The sequence below is a fragment of the Glycine soja genome, chromosome 8, assembly GCF_004193775.1.
Source record: "Glycine soja cultivar W05 chromosome 8, ASM419377v2, whole genome shotgun sequence".
NCBI lineage: Eukaryota > Viridiplantae > Streptophyta > Magnoliopsida > Fabales > Fabaceae > Glycine > Glycine soja.
Genome location: NC_041009.1, coordinates 47,394,882 through 47,408,721, shown reverse-complemented (window position 1 = coordinate 47,408,721; position 13,840 = coordinate 47,394,882). Strand labels below are relative to the sequence as shown.

The 13,840-nt window shown below is 31.9% G+C and overlaps 1 protein-coding gene and 1 pseudogene across 1 annotated transcript; both read right to left on the bottom strand.

The window, feature by feature from the left end:
- Positions 1-778: 778 nt before the first annotated feature.
- Positions 779-5,625, bottom strand: LOC114423894. Its single transcript, XM_028390804.1, has 9 exons — positions 5,338-5,625; positions 4,644-4,819; positions 3,821-3,999; positions 3,040-3,324; positions 2,877-2,935; positions 2,745-2,781; positions 2,592-2,663; positions 2,149-2,470; positions 779-1,418 (listed from the first exon to the last, which is right to left on the bottom strand). The coding sequence occupies exons 1-9, from the start codon at positions 5,468-5,470 to the stop codon at positions 1,002-1,004; spliced, it is 1,680 nt and encodes a 559-aa protein (XP_028246605.1). The 5' UTR covers positions 5,471-5,625; the 3' UTR covers positions 779-1,001.
- A 3,667-nt stretch (positions 5,626-9,292) lies between these two features.
- On the bottom strand, positions 9,293-12,005 carry LOC114424259 (annotated as a pseudogene).
- Between the last annotated feature and the right edge of the window lie 1,835 nt (positions 12,006-13,840).

Here is a 13,840-nt window from a genome sequence, read left to right as displayed (position 1 = left end):
AATACAAAGCACTATTAAGGACATTTCATATTCCTTGTGTGATTCTCCTAATAGATCTTGTGTTTCCATTTTTATTTTGAATAAAGGGAACTGAATAATTGCATTTAATCCATTATATAATATATATATATATATATATATATATATATATATATATATATATATATATATATATATATTATAGAAGAAAGTCTTACTCCTTCAATGTTATATGTGTTGGCTTATGTTTTTAAAAATAAAATTAAATCTTAGTCCTCTAAAGATTTTAATTATTTTATAATTTTTGTAATTATCAATACACTAATTTGTTAAAAAATTAACTTGTCACCAAATTAATCTCTCAAATAACTAAATGGAAGACTAAATTAATGACAAATTCTTTTCAAACTATTATTTAAATAACCAATCTTTTGGAGAACTTATGAGATGATATATGTTTCCAGTGTCACTCAAATATTTCGTGCTTCAAAAAATAGATATAACACTTTGATTTGTCACATGATGTTGAGTTTTGCTCGTAGGCAAGCAAACCAAGTTGTTCTTGCTCTTGCAAGGACGTTTAATTTTTGTTACCCCCACAGATTCTTTATAAGTAAAAAAGAAAACAAACAATATTACAATTTTAACAAAAGTAAAACAATAGTAGAAAGTGAGTGATACTTATACATTGTCAACACAATATTTTGTTTTTTTTTTTACTTTAACAACCAATCAAAATTCAAATCAGGTATGATTTTTAAATGATTTTTATAAAAGTCAATAGATGTGGACTTATAACTAGATGAAAGTGTAAATCAACTATTTACTCAATGAACACAAATTGATTTCTTCCTTTTGTGAATGGTTTTGCATCAACTATTCACTAGTATATATTGTCTTCTAACTCGATCAAGATGTAGCTTCGCTTCACCTTGGTTTTTTTCTCTGTTATGGGGTCCAGTGAAACACTACTATTGATTTTTTTTTCTTTCTTTCTATTCAGTTAATTTTCCATTGTACAACTATACTTCACTCATTGCTATTGACAAAGATGAATTTCTGTTGGGGTTCTTGCTAAATTTGTTCTTCAGTTTTTTAGCTATGTAGAGCCTAACAAACGCTTCCTCCCTTTGGGGGCGGTTTGCATAGAGTATCCAGAGAACGAGACAAAGCAAGACACCAATTGAAATTAGGCCCAATCCTACATTGATAACCTTAAGATAATGGTTCAATGGAAGACAGTAACGTGAAGTAATTTCTTTGAATGCATGCCTCACAAAATTGCAATTCTGAAGGCTAAGTAAAAGTGGAGTATAATGTTCCAATGCATAACTTTCGTTAACTACTTGTACTAACTCCAAGTAAATCTCTGGGGTCACCCTTCCAACAGTGGTGCAAACACCATATTCAGATGTCTTGCATTCATACCTCTTCCAAACCTGTAAAAAGTTCAAATAAAGAATTTGATGAATTGCCTCTAAGCCATTGGAAGGAATAAAAATTAAAAAGGACAAAACCTAGATGCAATTCTTTAGGTGTTTTTAGTGTTGTTCTCCAATTAGAATTGGAGTTTCATCTTGATAATCTGAATAATAAATGTTTACATTCAAAGTCAGCATACGTTCCCAACATGAAACTCTAATTCTAATTGAAAAACAACACAAAAAACTTGCAAGATATCGCATCAAGGTTTTGTCTAGATAAAAACTATAACATAAATATAACAACAATTCAAATCTTACAAGAGTAACTTTGGCGATACCACTTCTCATCAATAACTTAAGTTAGTTCAATGACACGAAGAAATCAGAATTATATAACACATTTGTAGTTCAACTGTTAAGTATTATTTCTTACTCAATCATGCTCTGCTATATAAACACTAACAAGCCTAGGTTTAAAATGCAAGACTGCCAGTAGAACTTTTCAATCACCAAAAGGGATATGAAACTTAGAGACAATTGTTGGACTAACCAACCATCAACAAAAAATTAATCTTTCTAAATTCCCATGTAATATTGAGTGCATCTCATGTTTTCAATAAATTTTTTCATTAATAACTTCCTTGTCAAAAAGTGATTGATCAATTTTCAAAATAATTTTAACTTCCTGTTTCACACAAGTTCATTTCCCTCTCCAATTTCAAAAGTGAACAGAGAAAAAGTATACCAGTGAAGCATTGGCCAAGGACACTTCTTGAGGTGTACACTGGTGTTCTCGAAACTGAGAGTCAAAGGGATAGCACAAAGGTGGCATTGCAGGTCCAGATTGATTGTAATAATTCATACTACCTTGTGATGGACTTGCATCTGCAGTGTCATAGATGAACCGATTGACAATACTAACAATATTGGTAACAACTTGTTTACTCTGAAAAAGTGTCTTGTTTGTGGTTCTCTGATCAACACATGGAAGAATATGGCTAAGAGCAGATTCAGCATGCGGATTCTCCACCCATTCTCCCATGGCCATGCAGGTGTCACAAATTGCACTATAATAAATGACAAGAAATAAATTCCAGATAATTGAATTTCAACAAGTTAAGAAAAGGTATAGCTAGTTCATTCTTAATGAGCAAGTTACATCGATCTCACACCCAATTATGCCCTTACTTATTAAGGATTGTGAAAACTCCACAAAAAATGAATGTGGTTGCAACCAATAGCCATCCAGTGATAACAAATCTGCAATGGAATATTAAAATATGAAAAGGATCTTTGAGACAGAAGCAATAAGCAAAGGTGTTATCATAAGTCATAACTTACATGAGGATTGCGTGTTGATATCCAAGGATAGACAGGACTGAAGAAAACATATAAGTAAATTATGAGAAAGAAATAATGTAATTATAAAATTTGCTCATGGTATTTAAGATAATGACATCAATCAATACATACTTAACCCGATTACAGCCAGTAGAATCATCACTGCTGCCATCATAATCAAAGCTAGACGCCTGCAAAATGAATCAGTTTACAATATAAATGGATGGCAAATGCCAGTTGCCAATATTAAATTGTAAATGAGAATCGAACAATGTGAAGTTAATGAAAAGCATACGCAGCATTGAATACTTTTCGTATTTTAAATGAATTTTCATTTGTCTGCTTGGAAAGTGTATCTGCTGCAGAATCTAGATCTGCATTCAATTTGTCAATATCATCCATGATATTAGATGGAAGAAACATCTCTGCCACCACGATAGTTTTGGTAAGCGCAAGATACTCTGTCACATTTCTTAGAGTCTGCACTGTGTAGTCTGACTGATTGACAACATAATGGAGGGTATCCACTGCCTCACCATGGAATTTATCCTGCCCGAAAGAAAGGACGATGCATCCAGTCCTGCGGAATTAAGAGAGGATAAAAATTGTTAAACCAGGCAACATTCACCTAAAGCTTGAATGGAATAATCAATTATTTTAAATTCTGGTTCCAGGGATAGGAATTTGATGAATTTTGTCAATGGACTTCTTTCAAGTGTCAACTTCAAAATTCAGCATAAATGCAAGAATAACTTTAACTACACAACAGACAGGTAAAACAAGATACTGAAGATACTTCTTGGCCCTAGATTTTTTTTAAAATAAGCTTCTCCCATAAGTGAAAATTAAATATGCCTGTGTTTCATAATGCCGATTCTTAAAATTTCACAGCAATTAAACGATTTTATCACACCAAGCTGTCAGTGCAGGTGTTTATTCTTGAGTACAAATGATTAAACAACCAACTTCATATGTTTACGGTTAAAAAGCATAGGAAGGCAAGTATGAGGAAATAAAGCACTCTAATCTAATGAAGTTTTAACAAAGAGACATAAAACCAAAGTTCAGAGAATTACGTTACAACACAGGTGAATAACAACAGCAACACAAGCCAAATTCTTTGCAAACGATTTGAACCTTTATCCTTGATGTTAATTCCCCATCCACAGCATAGATGAATCACAAGTGCCAAGCCAAATGAGATAAACCACAGGACAGCAAGGGTGAAACCAGCCACACCAGTGAATCCAACTGACTGAATATATAATAGTTAAAAGACTGATTAATTTAGTTGAAGTGAACACCAGAATTTGGAGGCTATTAGGAACAATAGAGGGAAAAGAAATTCTCTCAAAGAACAACATAACTGAACAAGAGTAGAATAAAAAAACAATGCAAAGAAATTTCAAGTGGCTATGATTGTAATGTGCAAAGAACTATACTAGTGTGGCATGTAGAAATACAAATGTACTGAGTAAAGTAAATATCAGTCATTTATCCTATTACTTCAGCATCAAGATTCACCATATTTACCATGTCTCAAGCGTGAGGAAAATTAATATTGTCTAGCTATAAAGATGTTTAATGATGTACAATGTCACAACATCCCAACCCTTTTCTTTTGCTCAATTGTTACATCTACAGATTTACCCTTCTATCATAAAAGCAGAAGAAAAAATGAAAAAGAAAAATAACCAAACAAATAAAACAAGTTCAACCAGAACATCCTCGAAGTTCAATTTTCAACCCTACAGAGTAGAGACCAAAGATCCAGAGTGGTCAATAGGAGATGCAAGGAGGAAACAAACCAGAATATCATATATTGTTGGGATAAGAAGATACATAATGACTCAGTATCAGCCATTTGAGTACATAATGAAAATGAATTATTGAACTTACGGCCCAGTAATGTCGATTTGCAATGTCCCAACCACCATGGTAACGTCGAAATCCCTGTAGAATGTCAGGTCTATTGGTTCTGTTTGCTGCTAGGACAAGAGTACCCTTAGTTCTAGGACGTGCTGCTTGAGCTACTTGTGTGACTTCATTCTTCCATGGACCCAAATTGTCTTCCCCTTAAAACAAAAAGGACAAAAGGACAAGGTGAGAAGTGAGAACAAAACACATATTTATACAGACAAAAACTTAGATGCAATTCCTAAAATATCGAGGTTTCGCAGATTATCGAGGTGAAACTCCAATTCTAAATGGAGAACAGTATCAAAAGTACCTAAAGAACTGAGTCTAAATATTGCACAAAAAGGCATAATCGAAATGCGTAAACTATTGAATGAAAAACCTGGTTTGTTTTGCAATTGTAGAAGATGTCATAATTCACGTAATAAGCATTTAGCAATAAATTTTTCAATTTGATCAGCGAATGTGATCCAATTTTCTAGATACTCCAATATGAAATGAAACATTAATAGTTGGTATGTTCCCATTTTATTTTATTTTTTTCATTACGTGCCCATCTCTCAAAAAAACCAAACAATTGTCAGAAAACAAGATCTGCAACCATAACTATAAATGTGTAACACTTTCACTATAATTAAGGTTACAGACTACAGAGACATGTGCAAGAAGCACCAACCTAGGATAAACTTTATGGGATGTTTGGAGGACCCAGTTGGAGATAAAGCTGAAAGTAAGTGAACAGAGAGTACTAGGGGGAAGATGAACAAGATCAAATGAAACAACACAGTAGAGGGAACAACGCACTTCATTGCTACAACAAAGTTCACTGTTCCATTTTGGATTCTCAGTTCAATTAACCCAACTCTTAAATTAAAACATTAATCTAACATAGAGATTGAGCCAACATGGTGATGGTGTTTGTGCATTGTATTCTAACTAATGAGTGGAACATTTATGGAAAGATAGGAGGAGGGGGCACGTGGTGTGCTTTAGTATAGTGATGAGGACTTAAAGGGATGGAAAACCAAAAAGGTGGGTGTGATTTAATTAAAAGAACTAGTTTAGTTCATTTTTTCCACTGTGATTAAAACCCACTAAGTTAAGTAAAGCAATGCCGCAACTTTTGAAAATTGATGTGGTATTTGCAATTCGCTTACATTTATCTTTATTCTTTACTGTTTTTTGTTGCCTTTTGGTTTTCGTTTTTTTTTTTTAAATTTTATTTTAGAAGTTCTTACTACTATCTTGTACTTGGTAATATTGAACACAGTTGGTAGATGTCCTATTTTTTTAAGCATGGTTAATTTGATTCCCTGACCGTACAGGGGTAGTTGGGTGGGACAAAATTTAAGTGATTTTTACTTTTCATGATTTTCGATAATGGAAATATTTGCTTTTAGAAAAAAAATTCATTAAATTTTTCCTCAATTTTTTCCTATTCTGAGTTTTAGTCCCTCAAAATTTATTTAACAAGTTTTAGTCCTTTATTGATTTTTTGCCGGTATCTTTAGTTCCTCAATTTGTTTTGCTTATTTTTAGTTTTTTTATTTATTTTTATTACTTAAAATATATAAAAATGAGGAATTAAAATTACAAAAATAATGACTAATCTTGAGTAATAAAAATAAATGAGAAACTAAAAATGAAAAAAAAAATTAAGAGACTAAAAATACTGATGAAAAATTAACAAAGGATTAAATTTTGTCAAAAAAAACTTTTAAAAGAATAAAAATTGGGATATAAAAAAGTAGAGTAACTAAAAATTAATTAACCCAACAAAATTTCTCTGTACTTAAGTAATTGGATGAAAAAAAACAGGCTATCCGCTGGATTAAATAATTGCGTAAAAATTTTAATTGTTGGATTAAACTTAATTATTTTTATTTTGTAAAAATATTTCCATATGATTTATTTATTTATTTCACATCCTTTTTTCAAGTAGGGAAAAATTTCAAGGTGAATTTCAATCAAGAGATTATGTTTTACCCACACATATAAAATATTTTAAATTTTTTATTTTTTTCAATTTTAGAAAAAATGTTTTCATTTTCAGTATTTAAGAAAAAAACAAAAAATAAGTTTATATTTCTGTAATTTAGTCAATAAAATAAAAATGCTACAAAGTGATGATGCTTTAATAAATATAATATAGGTAAATATGATGAACATGTTAAAATAAATATTTGATAATTTTCTTTACTCTTATATAATTGATCTTGTCAATAAATATTGTTAATTATATATCCAAATAATACAACCAAATATAAATAGTTATTAAGGATGTCTAATTGAGTTGATGCGTAAATTATAATAAATCTTTTAGTACATGTTTTTAATTTTTACGGATAAAAAAATATAAATAATTAAGATTAAAACCTAATTATTAATCACTTGAACACTTTAAACAATTATGTGTATTTTTTAATCTTAATTATTCAAATATACAATCTACTGCCTCTATATTTGTATATCTCATTTCTAAGTTGATGTTTTCCTTGTGTATATTTTTTAAAATTTAAAATCCTTAGGCATTTTCATTAACAATATCTATATATATATATATATATATATATATATATATATATATACATTAACAAAATTATATTATTAATATTCGTCTATAATAATTTAAAAAAATGTAAAAAAACTGGCACATTTTTATAATAATAATAATTATTATTATTTACTTCAATGGAACTTTATTTACTATGTATATTATATTTAATTATAAAATTGTTAATATTATAAGAAATGAATTTATCTTATTTGTTTTTTATATGTGGTATGTGACGTATGTGAATGTACATTAGTATTTCTGACAAATAATAACATTAATAAATGAAAATTATAAAAAAAAAAGAGATTTTGCTTCTACTTCATGAAAATGATATATGAATAAACTAATGAAGAAGTCTCAATCAAAAGTCATTTTCAATATTTTACATTACAATCCCCGTAGTACTGATATTGCACGGTGAGTGATAGATTACGACAAAATAATATTCTGGAATGGTACTCGTTACTTTCTTTAATGATACCAAAGAAGACACGTTCATCTTCCTTTTTGCCACGAAAAGGATATATAAATCTAGGATAACAATTACAATTAATCAAAGGGAGAAGCTAATTAATATCAGTCTCTATCAAACAATGAATTAACCCCATGCTAGTGTATATGTTGGCTTCTAACTTGGCTTACACGTTGTTCTGAATTAGTTTGAAAGATCGTAAGGGGAAATCAACTACAACTCTCAATATATCTTTCTCATCTAGGCTTTCAGAAATTTATCAGGTAACTAACTGCAAAACTTATTCTAAATGGAGTAAATTATAATTTGATATAAGAAGGAAAGTGTAATACTTGCATTTCTAAAGAAAAAAAAAACATGTAATTATTTTCTATTTTAACACAAGTGTGAACTGGGAAGAGCATTATTGTATTTGTATCCCTCAGAAGAGGAGTAAGTAATTTTACTTTAACACGAAGTTAAGTTAAATAAATTAAATTGTATATTTTAACATAAGAGAAGGAGAGGGTAGTGTACAAGTATTTCTTAAAGAAGAAAGAGTAATGTGTTCCTTTTATTTTTAATATAAAAAAATAATCATAAAATAAATAGCAATAAAGAAGACTCTTTATATTACAAATTTTCACTTCTCTCTACCGTTTCTAAGTATATCCAAACATAGATTTTTGCTTTGTCCGAAATATGTTTATTTTTGGTACAAAAGTCACACTGAAATTCGAATTTATGATTTCATGTACATTACTTCATCTCCCACCACTAGGTCGATCTGGATGAGTATCCAATGTTGGTTTCAAAATTCAAACTTTATGATTTGTTAAATCACAAAAATATGCAATGCTGTGTTAATTTGTAGTTGCTTCACAAACAGACTGTCATCTTTGAATACTATTAGACCATAAGCCAAAAAATATACCTAACTGAGGAGAATGACAAATCAAGGGACTGCACAAAGGCTCTCATAGCAAGGGTTGCTGTAGTGGGAACAAGCAGTACTAGTACGGAGGATAAGATATGCTATTGTCTTTCACAAAAGCATGAGTGAAACACGTACAAACTACAATAAAAAAGGTCTCCAATCTTTTTGCATAGCTCCCTCGGAAGCACCCTTAAAAGGTCTCCAAACATGTATGCCAAGCTAGAAGCCAACATGCAACACTGTTACAGAAATGCAGTTTCCAAAATGCTATTTCAAAGAAACTATTTTACCATAAAGAATGCTAAAATTTCACTTCTAAATACTTGTAATCAAAAGGTCCCCTAACCAACTCTAAAGTCTCTGCCAAAAGAAATTTGGCCTGAAAAATCTTTATACAAGTAAAATTTGATAAAAAATTAGACAACCTTCACTCATTTTTATAGGTATAAAATTCAGCAATCAAGACCTCACCAAGAATGAACGAATAAAAGATATAACACATACATCATTTAGCATAAATGACATAAGTAATAAGAAATATACAGACACAAAACATGCCAAGAAAAGGATCATAATATCATGAACATAAACTAAATCTTCTTCTTCTTGTCCATAGCCTTAGTCTGCTACCTCAGCCAACGATTCAGGAACACATATATAAGCAGAAGAATGTTAAAATACCCTGATAATTAAAACCATAGATTCCTCATTGAAATGAAAAAAGAAAATTAAAATATTGAGAACAAATTTGTTATTTTTGGCACATCTTGATACATTCCACCCTCTTACCTCTCCTCTCGAAGGAAAAGATGACTATAGTGACAATCAGTTAGCCCATGAAGAATGCAAAAGAGGGCCATCTAAAGGAGAAAAGAAAAGCAGAAAATAGATAAAAACACAACAACAGAGTCAAAAAAGTTATGGCTGCAATTCCTAGTGAAATTTAACACTTTGGAAGATCATGAAGCAGCTGGTGGTGGAAGCAGCTTCTGATTTGGAAGTTCTCCATCCAACACAATTCAAGCCATCTTTAGACCCCAGTTGGTGTGTACTTCTAGATGGCAATGCATGAAGCATACCCCTGCATGCAAAATTTATAGTATAATAAAGAAAAAGTTCAAATCAACAAAAATAATGAAAATTTCAGTCTGTTAGAGAATATTTATCACAACTACGTCTATGTTAGACAAAGTAGCTCATTCTTTTTATTTATATTTTAATTTTTTATGTCAATGACAAATTAAGGAACCGTTTCAAATAACACTGCAAAGCGATAATAAGAAGGAATCAAATCACTGACCTGGATTATCTGCTAGGAATCTGACAGCAACCCATCCCCAGATGGGACACCAACTGTGTTCCTTTCAACAGGATTAACAAGATTGAAGTTTGTAGGGTCCTTATTTGGATCAAAGTTCCCAAATCCTTGACCAACAACAAGAAGTTAAAGACATGCAAATGGAGAGGGTGACTTTCAGCACCAAGAATGCTGGTGTCCTGCATCACTAGCTCTACACTTGTGTTGAAGGGAAGAACCACCACTTTTGTCCCATTGCTCACCATAGTGTTGTTTGGTGGAGTCCCAGTATAGTTGAATGGAACCAATGTTTTGGTTGGGAAGTCAGGGGTGTAAACCCCATTGGATTGTCCAAAGAAGTGGGTTTGGAGAAGTGCAGTGGTTGGTTGTATAAAAGAGATATTGTTCACTGATGCTGCAAATTTTGTTGAATTGGTGGGTCCTTGACAAGTTTGGTTTCGTGGGCAGGAGTTGTGCCAAGGTCTACTGTGAAGAAAAAGGGCCTATCAACTTTCTGGGGTACATTGGCTGGAAACTGAGCACTTGCTAAGCTACGAAGATTGTTGGCGAAGTTTGTCGAGAAAGAAGTGTCATTAAGGGAAGGGAGGATGGGCTTGAAGAGTGAAAGCTTCTTGATTGAAGACGTTGAGTGAAGAGAGTGCCCTGGCCAGTCGCATATGGTCTAGCACTCATCAAGAATGTGGCATTAGTATAGTGAGATTTGGTTTTTAGAAGAACATTGGTGGCTTGTCCAGGGGCAATGAGAATAGTGTCAGAGTCAAAATGACTTAACATAAATTGCATCTACATCAACCACTGTGAAGGTGTGATTTGCAATGCTGAAGAAGAGTTTATCATTGAGTGCAGCATTGATCAAACCGAGAAGGTATGTTTTCGTTGGCTTGACCTTTAGCTTGAATGTATCTACAAGACCAATATTTTCATATGGATTCACAACATATTCAATTTTAATTTATAAGGAAATGGTCAAGTATTATTATTCATAATCTTGGGGATTTAAGTATTTGACCTCTAGTAATCACATGACATGGAATATTATTAGGTTACTATATTTTTTATCAGCACATAATTTATACTTTAAGCAGAACAGTTATACAATGGCCCAGGAAGACCATTAATAGTGTATGCATCAGACACATTTGGTCCTCCACCTATTTGCAATGCTTGTGTTATGACTGCCTCGGGATCTGCATTCCACCATTCTCCTGAAATATTTTGTTATATGTCAAAGTTAGGTCATTCCCAAGTACATTAAGGGAATATAGGAAGACTATGGTATGATGTCATAATCACTTTTTTTATTATTACCAAAGATAATGGAAACTTCCTTGTAAGGTTTGGTAAAAGGATATGGAACTCCATGCTTGGGAAGAATGATGATAGGATCACAGAGAGTTGATCTTAACCATGAAATGTGAGCATGCCAAAAGAGAGTGCCTCTTTGGCCACCAATGGTGTAATTGTAGACATAACTTTGGCCTATTTGAATGGGGCACTGAGTCACATAGGCAGGTCCATCAGCCCACCCTGATTGAAGCTGTTGAATGCCGTGCCTATTTGGAAAGTAACCAAATTTTCTTAGCACATGAAAGTTCAATTTACAAACTATGTAATAAAGTTAATTCACAGACTATCTAATATGTTCATTTTCTTTTTAACCAAGTTTTTTAAGCAAATTATATTTACCAATGGATGGAGATATTGTTCTGAACATGGTTAATCACTTTGATAAGAAGACGGTCTCCCTCCCTAGCTACAATGCGTGGCCCTGTAAACTGACCATTCACCGTGACCATGCTCTTTGTGTGGTATAGTCGTGATACCTTTTTGTACTTATCTGCATCAAAAAGCCAAAGCCATCATTAGACAAAAAAAGCAACCGACATGGCAAGGTATACTAAAAGAATGTGAAATGCAAATTTTTTATTTAAAAGTAAGCTATAATGATATAAAGTCTTATTGAAATGTACATCAAAATGGTAATGCCTGGTAATGCCCCCTAGTGCCAGCTGAGGAATGATGATCAATGAGAAGAGAAGCATTGCTGGCAATGCAATTGATTGAATGAGAGGAACACCCATATTTCTTTGTTCTAGAGAGTGCAGGACAGAAAATATAATCTTTAAACACTGTTTATTTGAGTCTGAACTGTGGATGCAACAGAGATCAATCGTAGGTAATTTATAGAGGAATAATACCATGTGGTTGTTGAAATGTACAAAGTCTCCATAAGATCTTCAGATGTTTCTTTCTCATTTTTTAATGAGATCAGTTGTTTGAATAACTCTAGAGTGGTGTCCAAGACAGTCAATTTCACTAGACCGTTTGACCTCCTTCTTGTACAAGTTAAACCTTTTTGAGATTTGCCTCTTTTAATGCTGTTCTTGCAAAACCCTCTTTCAAGATATTTGACACACTTTTTGGTGCATTAAAAATGGCATATCCTAAAGAGTCATGTCAAGGGTGTTCGATTAAAAAGGAACTTGTCTGTAAATTTAGTATGATAGAAAAAGTGAAATAAGGAAAATTCATCATGCAATTCTCAAATGCTGTTTCCTATAAGTTGTTTTCTTGAATTGACAAAAGGGTATATCACTTATCTCTGTTATATTCAAATCAATTTGATTGGACTCTTTTGACCACAAGTTTAAATTGTTTTCAAACTCCAATGTCATTACCATTCATTACTAGCATAGAATTAACCTAAAGCAATTTTGGTGAGATGTAACTCTCACAACCGATGTTCTTGGAGCCAAAGTAATTGAGAAGGGGGATCTATCAAGTAGTCACTGTAGACGAGTTGTTCGCCATATTATTTTACATTACCACAAATTATCTACATTACAGATAACACTCATCCTTAGTAAGGAAACTTCAATTAACTCAATTTCTTTTCTTTTCAAAAAAGCATGCTATAATCCAGAAGGAGCAAAGTAATATATTCTACTGCATGATACAACTATTCTGTCCTTTCTACACTTAATCCCCTACACATGCACCATACACATATCACGCACGTTCAGAAAGTTCAACAACCCTCAGTTCCCTCTAACATTTTAATTAAGTTGCATTAGCTGCTGCTTGCTGCTGTCTTTATCATGCAATCTCCTTCTCTCCCAAGCATGCATACATATGGATAGATGGTTCTGGTTACATGATTCATCAAATTAAGCATTTCTTGTTCATCAAGTGTAATTTCATCATTTTTAATATCTCCGCGTGAAGAATTTGGTAGAGAACTAGTATGTTGTCTGCGAGGGTCACATTTATCTTTATATTTATGTTGAAATGACATGTAAATATTATAACAATAAGTTATTTAATTTCATGAAGACATTATTTTTTATATATAAATAAATAGATAGCCATAAATTATATAGATGAATTCGTTAACTTATGTTATTGTGTTTTTTTTTATTAATATTTTGTAGTAAAAATAGAGGAAACTTAGAGACTATATGTGATTTTTAGTTATAAGTTTCAAAATATTTAAAAACAATCGTGTGTAAAATAGCATAATAGTTGCCGAATGAATGAGGAATTTGATGGAAGGTATTAGCAATTGAAAGGTGTAGATCCCAATTTAGGATTTACTAGAGACCCGGTAAAAGCCATGAGAGGTAAAATAAATAGTGTTTAGGTAGAAGAGTTTAACTCATCCTTAAAGCCTAACACTCAGTGACATATTATGTCTTTTTTTTTTTAATTTCCTTTTTTTCAAGATACAAATAAAGGTGCTTGTTGGTGGAGCTTGGAGTCGAGCACAAGAAGGACGTGACTAGTTTTAGTTTATGTTTATTTATTTGTTTTATGTTCTGTACAACACCCAGATAAATAGTATTAAACTTGTAAAGTATTTTAGGTTTTATTTCTATGTAATATTTGTTTATGTAATGAGTAGCTTCCCCATTATGTT